The sequence below is a fragment of the Hypanus sabinus genome, chromosome 4 (genome assembly GCF_030144855.1).
Source record: "Hypanus sabinus isolate sHypSab1 chromosome 4, sHypSab1.hap1, whole genome shotgun sequence".
Classification (NCBI taxonomy): domain Eukaryota; kingdom Metazoa; phylum Chordata; class Chondrichthyes; order Myliobatiformes; family Dasyatidae; genus Hypanus; species Hypanus sabinus.
Window position 1 is genome coordinate 8148743 of NC_082709.1, and position 13418 is coordinate 8162160.

General features: G+C 38.1%; 1 protein-coding gene across 7 annotated transcripts in view; it reads left to right on the forward strand.

Moving 5' to 3' along the window:
• cfap221 (cilia and flagella associated protein 221) overlaps positions 1-13418 on the forward strand; it is a 254455-nt gene that overhangs the window by 194591 nt on the left and 46446 nt on the right. For all 7 annotated transcript variants that reach the window (XM_059966334.1, XM_059966331.1, XM_059966329.1 and 4 more), the window contains one exon: positions 12291-12387. In XM_059966334.1, the coding sequence (XP_059822317.1) occupies positions 12291-12387 (97 nt within the window). The remainder of the gene's footprint in view (positions 1-12290; positions 12388-13418) is intronic.

A 13418-nucleotide genomic window follows, 5' to 3' on the forward strand; every position in this document is an offset into this window, starting at 1 on the left:
AATTTAATTTATATAAATTCTTTATATCATTATCAACTCTTATACCTAAATACTTTATACCATTTATCGGCCATCTAAGTTGAGTTATTAATCGACAATGACAATAATCTCCTTTAGTAAGGGATAGAATTTCACTTTTATCCCAATTTATTTTGTACCCTGATATTTTCCCATATTCTTCCAATCTAGAAGATATTTATGCAACAATTGTAATGGGTTAGTTAGATAAATCAGAACATCATCAGCAAATAAGTTAATCTTATATTCCTCCTGATTAACTCTGAAACCCATAATATCTGAGTCAGTTCTAATTAATTCAGGTAATGGTTCTATCGCCAACACAAGTAAAGCAGGTGATAATGGACAACCTCGTCTAGTTGACCTTGTTAACTGAAATGATGTTGAAATTTGGCCTTTTGTCACCACTTTAGCTTTGGGGTTAGTATTTAAGGTTTTAATCCATTTTATAAAATATACTCCTAATCCATATTTTTCCAATACCTTAAATAAAAAATCCCATTCCAATCTATCAAATGCTTTTTCTGCATCCAAAGCAACTGCTACACTAATTTCTTCCCTGTTTTGTGCCAAATGAATTATGCTAAGTAACCGAGTTACATTATCTGCCAATTGTCTATTTTTAATAAATCCTGTTTGGCTCATGTGTATTAATTTTGGTAAGTATTTAGATAATCTGTTAGATAAAATCTTTGCTATTATTTTATAATCTGTGTTCAGCAAAGAAATAGGTCTATATGATGTTGGCTTTAAAGGATCTCTACCTTTTTTTGGCAATACTATTAAAATAACTGTCAAAAAAAATTCTGGAAGTTTACGCATTCTTTCCGCTTAGTGTATTAGCTCCATAAAAGGAGGAATTAATAAATCTTTAAACTTCTTGTAAAATTCAGGCAGAAAACCATCTCCTCCTGGAGATTTGTTACTCTGAAGTGATCCTAGAGCTTCTTCGACCTCTTTTAATGTAAAAGGCACATCTAATCCCTTCTGTTCTTCCAAATTCAATTTTGGGAGAGTTATTTGTGATAAAAACCTTTCTATCTCAACAATATCATTTTGTGATTCTGATTGATACAATTCAGAATAAAAAGTTTTTAAAGTTTCATTGATTTCTAAAGGTTTATAAGTAATTTCATTTAAACTTGTTCTAATTGCATTTATCATTTTGGAAGCCTGGTCTGTTTTTAACTGCCAAGCAAGAATATTGTGTGATCTTTCACCTAGTTCATAATATCTCTGTTTAGTTCTCATAATTGTTTTTTCTGTTCGGTGTGTCTGAAGCGTATTATATTGTAGTTTCTTATTAACAAGTTGTCTTCATTTTTCTTCTGTCATATATCTTTGAGATTCTTTTTCTAATTTTGTAATGTCTTTTTCCAATTGATCTGTTTCTACCATATATTCCTTCTTAATTTTAGAAGTATAACTTATTATCTGGCCTCTCAAATATGCCTTCATCGCTTCCCATAATATAAATTTATCATCAACTGAATGTGAGTTTGTATCAAAAAAAAACTGAATGTTTTTCATAAAATCACAAAAATTTTGACGTTTAATAATATTGAATTAAATCTTCATCTGTAAATCGATTCCTCCTTATCCATCATTATCATTGTCATTATCAAGGGGGAATGATCTGACAATATTCTTGCTTTATATTCCATATTTTTCATTCTGTCTTGAATATTCGCTGATAGTAAGAAAAAATCTATCCTTGAATAATTTTTATGTCTATTTGAATAAAACGAATAATCTCTTTCTCTTGGGTTAATTCTTCTCCATATATCAATCAAATTTAAATCTTTCATCAATGATAAAGTTAATTTTGCTACTTTTGGTTTTGTAACAACCTTTGTTGACCTGTCTAAAACTGGATCTAGACAAAAGTTAAAGTCTCCACCTATTAATATTTTATTGTGTGCGTCAGCCAAATTCAAAAAAGCCTCCTGTATAAATTTTACATCGTTTTCATTTGGTGCATAAATATTCATAAGAGTCCATAGTTCTGAAAAGATTTGTCTAATTACATATCTTCCCGCAGAATCAATTAACACAATTTGTATTTTAATTGGTAAAGTTCTATTGACCAAAATTGCAACTCCCCTCGCTTTTGAGTTAAATGAAGCTGCTATAACATTTCCGACCCAATCTCTCTTTAATTTCTGATGTTCCATTTCTGTTAAATGTGTTTCTTGTATAAAAGCTATATCTATTTTCATTTTCTTAATTTATGTTAAAATTCCTTTTCTTTTCACCGGTCCATTAAGCCCATTAACATTAAAACTTTAAAAATTCAGTAAATTAGTCATTATTTTTAATGGGGTTACTCCAGTCTATAATAATACATAATATTTCAACTCTCATAGTACCTTGGGGAATAATTTTTAAATTCTCCATGTTGCTATGTGTCTCCCCTCCGATCATCCAGGCAAAGAAAGAAAGATAAAAGAAAGATAGATTATAAAGAAAAAAAACCCAAAAACCCCCTGCTAATGTTGTGAATGAAAAAAACACAACATTACCCACCACCGTTGTGCAGGTCATGGCAAACGCCATGATTACACACGTAAATCCCGTAGCGATCGATCCAAAGTTTCTCCAGCTCCCCCATAACATGAAAAAAGTATATATAAAATAAGAAAAAATAATATCACTACTCTCGATTAATATTTCTCAAATTTTTACCTTTCTGCCCCTGTATCATATAATTAAAAGTATATTTAAATATTCTTCTGTCTCTAATGTCCATCAACTCACTTCAGTGTCCCCGTCTTCATCTTTAATCAGTTTCACTTTTAAATCTTTACTGTGACCAGTGAATATTTGGGAGTTCTTGTGCAAACTCCTCTGCATCCCGATGATCAGTAAAAAATCTTCTTTTTCCGTCATCCAAAAAAATTATCAGTGTTGCCGGGTGGCGCAATATAACTTTATAACCCTTTTCCCATAAAACTTTTTTCGCTGGGTTAAATTCCTTCTTTCTCTTCAAAAGGTCATAACTTATATCAGGATAGAAAAGAACTGCTTTCCCTTCTATCATCAATGGCTCATTTTTCTTTCTGGCATATTGGGCAGCCGCCTTCAGGATCTTTTCTTTATCTTGATATCTTAAGCATTTTATCAAGATTGGTTGTGGTTTTTGATCAGGTTGGGGTTTTGATCTTAAGGCTCTGTGGACCCTTTCGATTTCAATCAACTGGGTTCCCTCTTCCATTTCCAAATTTTCCGGGATCCATTTTTGAAAAAACTTTATTGGATCCTCTCCCTCTATCCCTTCTTTAAGACCAATAATTTTAATATTATTTTGTCTACTAAAGTTTTCAAGCACGTCTATTTTTTCCAACAGTTGTTTTCTTTCTGATGTCCAGGCAGAAATATTATCTTCCATTTTATTCACTCTATCAATAGTGTCTCCTGTTACTTCTTCCAGCTTTTTAACATTCTTGTCCATTTTCTCCTGTTTTTTCACCATTTTATCAAACATAGCTTTCATATTTTTAATATCTTCTTGTATTATTTTTAATTATTTAAATTCTTTTAATTCATGCATTATTTGCACCAAAGCTTCTCTTATGTCTCCAGAATATCTTCCACCTCCAGTCTCTTCCTGTTGTTCTTCTTTTACCTCCTCATCCTCATCTGTATGTTTCAGAGAATCCAAATCCACCTCAGGTTCATTTTCACTTCCACTTCCAATCGTAGCTGGGATTTGTAGTTCAAATTGCTCATGTTTGCGCATGCCCTTTTCTGCGCGCACGCACAGTTCCTGTTGTTCCTTCTTGGAGACTATTGATGCTGCGGCCGATTTCTGTTCTGTGTCGCTGGAGGTAAGATGCACTTGAGTCCAAGGCTTCTTCATGGTGGCCAACTCAACTTGTACTATCTTCAAAGTAGAAGTTTTCTTCTTTGTCTGTTTAGGAGGCATATCTAAGGAAAATCCTGGGTAGTTTAAACATGGTTTTTAGAAAATATTTACTAACTTTTCTGCACTTAAATATTAATTTATTAGTTTTTTTACAGGAGAGCTGGATATCCGCATCCTAGACAATAGACAATAGGTGCAGAAGTAGACCATTCGGCCCCTTGAGTCTGCACCGCCATTCTGAGATCATGGCTGATCATTCACTATCAATACCCAGTCCCTGCCTTGTCCCCATATCCCTTGATTCCCCTATCCATCAGATATCTATCCAGCTCCTTCTTGAAAGCATCCAGAGAATTGGCCTCCACCGTCTTCCGAGGCAGTGCATTCCACACCTCCACAACTCTCTGAGAGAAGAAGCTCTTACTCAACTCTGTTTTAAATAACTGACCTCTTATTCTCAATCCATGCCCTCTGGTACTGGACTCTCCCAACATCTGGAACATATTTCCCACCTCAATCCTATCAAATCCTTTAATTATCAAACGTTTCAATCAGATCCCCTCTCAATCTCCTCAATTCCAGCGTGTACAAGCCCAATCTCTCCAATCTCTCGGCGTAAGACAGCCCTGCCATACCAGGAATCAACCTAGTGAATCTACGCTGCACTTCCTCAGTTGCCAGAATGTCCTTCCTTAAACCTGGAGACCAAAACTGTACACAATATTCCAGGTGTGGTCTCACCAGGGCCCTATACAAATGCAAAAGGACATCCTTGCTCTTGTACTCAATTCCCCTTGTAATAAAGGCCAACATTCCATTTGCCCTCTTCACTGCCTGTTGCACTTGCTCATTCACCTTCATTGACTGATGAACTAGGACTCCTAGGTCTCTTTGCATTTCTCCCTTACCTAACTCTACACCATTCAGACAATACTCTGCCCTCTTGTTCATGCTTCCAAAGTGGATAACTTCACATTTATTCACATTGAATGACATCTGCCAAGTATCTGCCCACTCACACAGCCTATCCAAGTCTCCCTGTATTCTCCTAACGTCCTCTTCGCATGTCACACTGCCACCCAGTTTAGTATCGTCAGCAAACTTGCTGATATAGTTTTCAATGCCCTCATCTAAATCGTTGACATAAATCATAAAGAGCTGTGGTCCCAATACAGAGCCCCGTGGTACCCCACTAGTCACCTCCAACCAGTCCGAGAAACACCCATTCACTGCTACCCTTTGCCAACCAGTTTTCTATCCATGTTGAAACCCTGCCGCCAATGCCATGAGCTCTGATTTTACTCACCAATCTCCTATGTGGCACCTTATCGAATGCCTTCTGAAAATCTAGGTACACAACATCCACTGGCTTACCCTCGTCTAACATCCTTGTTACACCCTCAAAAAACTCCAACAGATTAGTCAAGCATGATTTGCCCTTGGTAAATCCATGCTGGCTCGGCCTAATCCTATTACTGCCATCAAGATGTGCCACTATTTCGTCCTTAATAATGGACTCAAGCATCTTCCCCACGACTGACGTTAGGCTAACAGGGCGATAGTTCTCCGTTTTCTCCTTCCCTCCCTTCTTGAAAAGTGGGACAACATTAGCCACTCTCCAATCTTCAGGAACTGATCCTGAATCTAAGGAACATTGGAAAATGATTACCAATGCATCCGCAATTTCCTGAGCCACCTCTTTTAGAACCCTCGGATGCAGACCATCTGGACCCAGGGATTTATTAGCCTTCAGTCCTACCAGTCTACTCATCACAGTTTCTTTCCTAATGTCAATCTGTCTCAATTCCTCTGATATCTTTTGACCCTGGCCCATCCATACATCTGGGAGATTGCTTGTGTCCTCCCTGGTGAAGACAGATCTAAAGTACACATTAAATTCTGTTGCCATTTCCCTGTTTCCCATAACAGTTTCTCCCAATTCATTCTTCAAGGGGCCAACATTGTTCTTATATCTTCTTTCTCTTCACATAGCTAAAAAAGCTTTTGCTATCCCCTTTTATATTCCTGGCTAGACTGAGCTCATACCTGATTTTTTCTCTCCGTATTGCTTTTTTAGTTAAGATCTGCTGTTCCTTAAAACTTTCCCAATCATCTGTATTCCCACTCATCTTAGCCCTGTCATACTTCTTTTTCTTTAATGCTATACAATCTCTGACTTCCTTTGTCAACCACTGTGACCCCTTCCCCCTCTTTGAATCCTTCCTTCTCATTGGAATGAACTGCTTTTGCATCTTTTGTATTATCCCTAAGAATATCTGCCACTGCTGATCCACTGTCTTTCCTGCCAGGGCATCCGCCCATTTAACTTTGGCCAGCTCTTCCCTCATGGCTCCGTAGTCTCCTTTATTTAATTGCAACTCTGACACCTCTGATCTGCCCTTATCCCTCTCAAATTGTAGATAAAAACGTATCATGTTATGATCACTACTTCCTAATGGCTCCTTTACTTCAAGATCACTTATCAATTCCTGTTCATTACACATCACCAAGTCCAAAATAGCCTCGTTCCTGGTTGGCTCAAGCACAAGCTGTTCCAAAAACACATCCCTTAGACACTCCACAAACTCCCTATCCTGGGGTCCAGCACCTACCTGGTTCTCCCAGTTCACCTGCATGTTGAAATCTCCCATTACAACTGCATTACCTTTAGCACATGCCAATGTTAACTCCCTAATCAACTTGTACCCAATATCCACGCTACTGTTTGGGGGCCTGTACACAACACCCATTAGGGTCTTTTTACCCTTACTGTTCCTCAGCTCAATCCACACAGACTCTACTTCCCCTGTTCCCAAGTCATTTCTTGCTAAGGACTGAATCTCATTCCTCACCAACAGGGCCACCCCACCCCCTCTTCCCATATTTCTGTCTCTACGATAGCACGTAAACCCTGGTACTCTCAAATCCCAGGCCTGATCCCCTTGCAGCCATGTCTCCATTATCCCAACAATATCGTAGTTCCCCATTTTCATCTGAGCTTCAAGCTCATCTGTCTTATTTCTGACACTATGCGCATTCAAGTATAGAATTCTTAGCCCATTCCTCCTCTCTTTGCTTAAAACACTGTCTATTGTACCTAACCCAGCTCCTTGAACTTCCATCGGCTAATTGCACCTTGAATTTTTATGACCTTCTCAAGATCACCCAAACCTTCTACACATTTAACCCCATGCTCCTTCTGACCAACCCTCTGGATCTGGATCCCTGCCCCCTGCACATCTAGTTTAAACCCCCCCCGAGCAGCACTGGCAAACATTCCTGCAAGAATGTTAGTACCCCTCCGGTTCAGATGTAGACCGTCCCTTCGAAACAGATCCCAATGTTCCTGGAACAAAGACCAATTATCCAAAAACCTGAACCCTTCCTTCCTGCACCATGCTCTCAGCCTCGTATTAATGTGCATAATCATTCTATTCTTCACCTCACTCGAAGGATCTTGATCCTACATCATCACGTGACGTCCTCCTACATACCTTATAGGATTGAGTCATCTGCAACCTTTAACTCAGTCACACCATGCTTAAATTTTGTCAATACGCATCCAATTGAATTGGATCTCAGTCAGACATTTAGGTTTCATTATTATCATTCAGATCTATCCTAAGGATCATTTGCAATGGCTTTTCTTTCTGCGTAATTACTGTCACTTCTGGTGCTCCCTAAGCATCTCTCATTGACCCCCTTCAACTATATATCTCTCAGCTTCCCTAAAGCAACATAAGCCAAAGAGATAATGTGATTTTCAATATATATATAATTTATCCCAGTTTTATTTTGGAATAATGTGACTTGAATATTCTGCTTTTTCTAAACATTTAGACAAATTTTCTGTCAGGCAAACTCCCTTTCTCTTCTCCCCACTTTCCAATAGTGTTTCTCCTCCTTCTCTTCCTTCCATGGTCCCATCTTCTCCCTCTGGTGCCCCTTCTCCTTGCATTCCTTCAATGCACTACTTTACTTTCCTATCAGATTCTTTCTTCTTCAGCCCTTTACCTCTCCATTTATCACCTCCTAGCTTCTTACCTCATCCCACCTACTTTCCCCTTCAATGGTCTCACCTGTCACCTGCCAGCTTGCACTTCTTCCCCTCCACATGTTTCTTACTCTAGCTTATTCCCCTTTCCTTTCCACTCCTGGTGAAGGGCCTTGGCCCAAAACTCGACTTTTTATTCTCTTCTGTGGATGCTGCCTGACCTGCTGAGTTCCTTCAGCACTGTTGTGTGTATTGCTCAAGATTTCCAGACACTTTAGCTGGCATCCAGTCAAGGTTGAGCATGAATTTCCTTCATTTAAAAATCAGGAAGACTGAAGACGTTAAATTAACACTAGGAAGAAAAAAAAGGCATCATATTTAGTTTACAATAGACAATAGGTGCAGAAGTAGACCATTTGGCCCTTCGAGCCTGCACCGCCATTTTGAGATCATGGCTGATCATCTACTATCAATACCCGGTTCCTGCCTTGTTCCCATATCCCTTGATTCCCCTGTCCATAAGATACCTATCTAGCTCCTTCTTGAAAGTATCCAGAGAATTGGCCTCCACTGCCTTCCGAGGCAGTGCATTCCAGACCCCCACAACTCTCTGGGATAAGAAGTTTTTTCCTTAACTCTGTCCTAAATGACCTACCCTTTATTCTCAAACCATGCCCTCTGGTACTGGACTCTCCCAGCATCTGGAACATATTTCCTGCCTCTATCTTGTCCAATCCCTTAATAATCTTATATGTTGCAATCAGATCCCCTCTCAATCTCCTTAATTCCAGCATGTACAAGCCCAGTCTCTGTAACCTCTCTGCGTAAGACAGTCCTGACATCCCAGGAATTAACCTTGTGAATCTACGCTGCACTTCCTCTACAGCCAGGATGTCCTTCCTTAACCCTGGAGACCAAAACTGTACACAATACTCCAGGTGTGGTCTCACCAGGGCCCTGTACAAATGCAAGAGGGTTTCCTTGCTCTTGTACTCAATTCCCTTTGTAATAAAGGCCAACATTCCATTAGCCTTCTTCACTGCCTGCTGCACTTGCTCATTCACCTTCAGTGACTGATGAACTAGGACTCCTAGATCTCTTTGTATTTCTCCCTTACCTAACTTTACACTGTTCAGATAATAATCTGCCTTCCCCTTCTTACTCCCAAAGTGGATAACCTCACACTTATTCACATTAAACGTCATCTGCCAAGTATCTGCCCACTCACCCAGCCTACCCTGAATTCTCCTAACATCCTCATCACATGTCACACTGCCACCCAGCTTAGTATCATCAGCAAACTTGCTGATGTTACTCTCAATGCCTTCATCTAAATCGTTGACGTAAATCGTAAACAGCTGTTGTCCCAGTACCGAGCCCTGTGGCACCCCACTAGTCACCACCTGCCATTCCGAGAAACATCCATTCACCGCTACCCTTTGCTTTCTATCTGCCAACCAGTTTTCTATCCATGTCAATGCCTTCCCCGCAATGCCATGAGCTTTGATTTTACCCACCAATCTCCTATGTGGGACCTTATCAAATGCCTTCTGAAAATCGAGGTACACTACATCCACTGGATCTCCCTTGTCTAACTTCCTGGTTACGTCATCGAAAAACTCCAATAGATTAGTCAAGCATGATTTACTCTTGGTAAATCCATGCTGGCTTGGCCCAATCCTATCACTGCTATCTAGATATGCCACTATTTCATCTTTAATAATGGACTCTAGCATCTTCCCCACTACTGATGTTAGGCTGACAGGTCGATAGTTCTCTGTTTTCTCTCTCCCTCCTTTCTTAAAAAGTGGGGATAACATTAGCCATTCTCCAATCCTCAGTACTGATCCTGAATCTAAGGAACATTGGAAAATGATTATCAATGCATCCGCAATTTCCAGGGCCACCTCCTTTAGTACCCTAGGATGCAGATCATCTGGACCTGGTCATCACAAATGTCATTCTGCTCCCTGACCTTAAACTGACCATTTCTAGCCTCATTTGACTGAGTTTAGATTTTGTATCTGTATCATGTGTAGGAACATCAAATTCCACATACATTACATTGACCTTCTGTAACCATGGCAAGGCTTTACTGGACCCAGCTTGTTTATTTTTAAAGCTTGTTGCGGTCAGTCAGGTTTACGTGAGATCATTGATAAATTTGAAGACATTTTCATCTTTAATTATTGCCATATTTTCTTCTCCTGTTTCAGTTCCTTTATTTGTCTTTTCCTTAACTTCTCTTTTCCCAAATCATTTAGAGGACACAGCTGGGAATAGCCTTATTTTATAAAGATCTGGGTTGTTATACTGATAAACTCTACTTCACTATCACTGGCATGTGACTTGCCTAGGAAGGTGCTTTATCTTCCATTTGATAGATTGATGTAGCCCACTTATTTAATAAATGACAAATATTGAACATAAGCACGAATAATGATTAGCTAATGGTTCCATTGTTTCCTGAGTTTTAATAGATAGGCAACTTATTTGCAGTTATTTAGAATAGCTTTCTCAGAAGACAAGACTAAACAAGATAGTTATTAGATGTGAAAAGTGTGAAATAAAGAAAAAAACTGAAAATTTCAACCTATTGTCAATTACAAAATTAAACTCCAGACTTCTGCAGTAATTAATTTTTTTGATTTATATGAGACTTTCATTGGAATTGATGTGAGATGGGTGGCTCATTTTAACTATACAAATTAATTTTAGAACAAAGTGTTCGAGATTAAGTGTAATGGAATTAGATACATATGTCATGAATTCAAACGTATTTTTAAATTGCTTGTAAGCTAGTAGTGGCTCTTTATTTGCATGTTCCTGGCAGGAATAGTGACTTCCTCTCCCATGGCATGACTGGAATATTACTATTGCACTTAATCTACTGAGGCACTAAAATAAATCGATTACAAAATAAAACTTTTAATTCTACTCATTTCTCTCAGTCATTTTCCCTCTTTCCCATTCACTTACTCTTTTGGACTCACAAGTTTAATTTCCTTGATCATCCTACACTCTAACTTGTCCAAAATAGCTGGCGGAGTTTTTGGTGCTCTTTCTGTTTGTTTCTCGATCGCCTTTGGCTTGCATGGAGCTTGAAGTGGTATCCTAAAATGTTGGGTTCCTGTTACTCAGAGCCATCCCTTTGTGGAAGACCAGCAGTGTTTTGATGATCAGCTGTCCTAAGTTTGAAGTATACTGAGTCAATGTCATGCCATACTTCCTGTAAATTCATATTTATATGTGCCAATTTTAACCTTAATGAAAAGATTTATCTCATTGTTTTCCTTCTCCTTGTCATTCTGGACCTTAATCATCACTGTAGATCATCATCCTGCCCTGATCATTCAGTTGTGAAATTGCTCATTATAGCTATCTTTTTATTCCCCTAACAGTAATTTCAATGATATGGTTGAAGAACCTGTAACTTAGAACCACTAATTCTCCTTATAATTTTGATGTGATCTTCCCATAATCTGTAACATGCCCAGTTCAGAATTTATTTTTATTCAATGTCTTGATTTCAAAAATTTAAAGTACATTTATTATCAAAATATGTATAGAGTATACAACCCTGAGATTCGTCTTCCCGCAAGCAGCCACGAAACAAAGAAACACCATGAACCTGTTCAAAGAAAGCATCAACACCCAATATGCAAAAAAAACCTAATCTCACAAGTGGCAAAAAAGCCAGTGAATAACACACAGAACATTAAACATCAAACCACAGAGTCCTTGAAGCAGTTTAGGAATGTTCAGCTTACTTCATTTCAATTTAGTGCTGTATTGCTGATTGACTACTGGTTGCAGAGCCAGTCCACATCGAAGTTCTCCAATCAAAATTGCAATAAAGGTGTAACCAGAAACACATATAACATGAACCACAGAGTCTTCTAAAAACAAGCCCTTTCCACAAACCACTCCAGTCAAATATTGCCCAAGACTCAAGGTTCCTGCACTTTCCTCCATTTTTTTTCATTTATTGATTTCTCAGACTTGACTGTCAGCATTTCTTGTCATCTCTAAATGAAGGAGGGAACTTCAGTTAGGAACTGAGATCCAGCTATAACAAACAGGAAAATATATGTCTAAGTCAGGAGACTGTATGGCTTGTAGGGAGATCTGCAGGTGATAGTGGAGGCACTATTACAGTGATATCCTGGTAGTTGATTCCATGTCTATCAAGTTATTGTTCATTATTCCTAATGTTTAGGTACCTAATCTTATTATGTACTTTATGATTGCCATTGCTGTATACTGTTTATATTAGTCATTACTGGAACTCATCTCTTAAACACACTTGCTTATAAACTTTACAGGACATCCATATTCCAAATTAGTTAAACTATTTTTTTGGCATGTCCATTCTACCAACATTTTATCTGCAAGTATTTCTTTTTTACTTAGGTTATCATACAATGCCGAGTAAATCATAGGTTGCTTTTGTTAAGAAAACTTATTGAAACTCTCAATACTCAACGAGAAAATTTAATTGATTTCAGTGGTAAGCATTTGATTTTTAAAATCTCTTAATATAAATAAACAATCATTTTAAATGGTAAAATTAAATGCCTTACTTATAAATCTTCTTATTCCATCATCCTCTGACATACAATTACCAAATAGTTTTGGATTATTCAACATGTATATATATCATGGTGACATTGTGGAATTGTCCTTATTCTAAATTTCAGTAATTGTGCTGTTTTCAAATAACTGTTTGCTAATGGAATGTTTATAACTTTATGTATTTTTAAAGTGCCATTCAGGAGCTTTACAAGCAAATCCAAGCTCAATTTCTTGGCTCCTGAAAGACACTTTTAAAAATACATACAAATGAACTTTCCTTCAGCAAACACTTATTTGAAAACTGTATGCTGGGAGGAACATGGTGAGGAAAAACTACTTCACTCAGATGGTCGTGAGAGCATGGAATGGGCTGCCAGTGCAAGTAGAGCCTGCAAGTTCAATTTCAATATTTAATAGAAGTTTGGATAAGAACGTGGATGGTAATGGTATGGAGGGCTATGGTCCCGATGCAGGTTGATGGAAGTAAGCAGTTTAAACAGTTTCAACATGGACTAGATGGGCCAAAGGGCCTGTATTTGTGCTGTACTTCTCTTTGACTCTGCAACTCTAAATCATACATATAAATCATTCTGAAGATGTTGGAAATCTTGAGCAACGCATCCAAAATGCTGGAAGAACACAGCAAATCTGACCAATCTTGGAGAGAAATAAAAGTCAAAATTTTAGGCCAAGACCTTTCATCAGGACCAAATGAAGGATCTGGGCCTGAAGCATCAACTGTTTATTCCCTTCCACAACTGCTGCTTGATTTCCTGAATTCCTCCAGCGTATTGTGTACATTGCTCAAGTTCTACATGCAACTCTGATTGTATACACAATGAACAAGAGGGGAGGCTTTAATAGTAGTATTGAAATTTCAAGGCTCTGCTTTACCAGCAGAAGTATCATGAATCCAAGAATCTCAGATATCTAGGCCACCTTAAATTATATATATAGACAAGATAA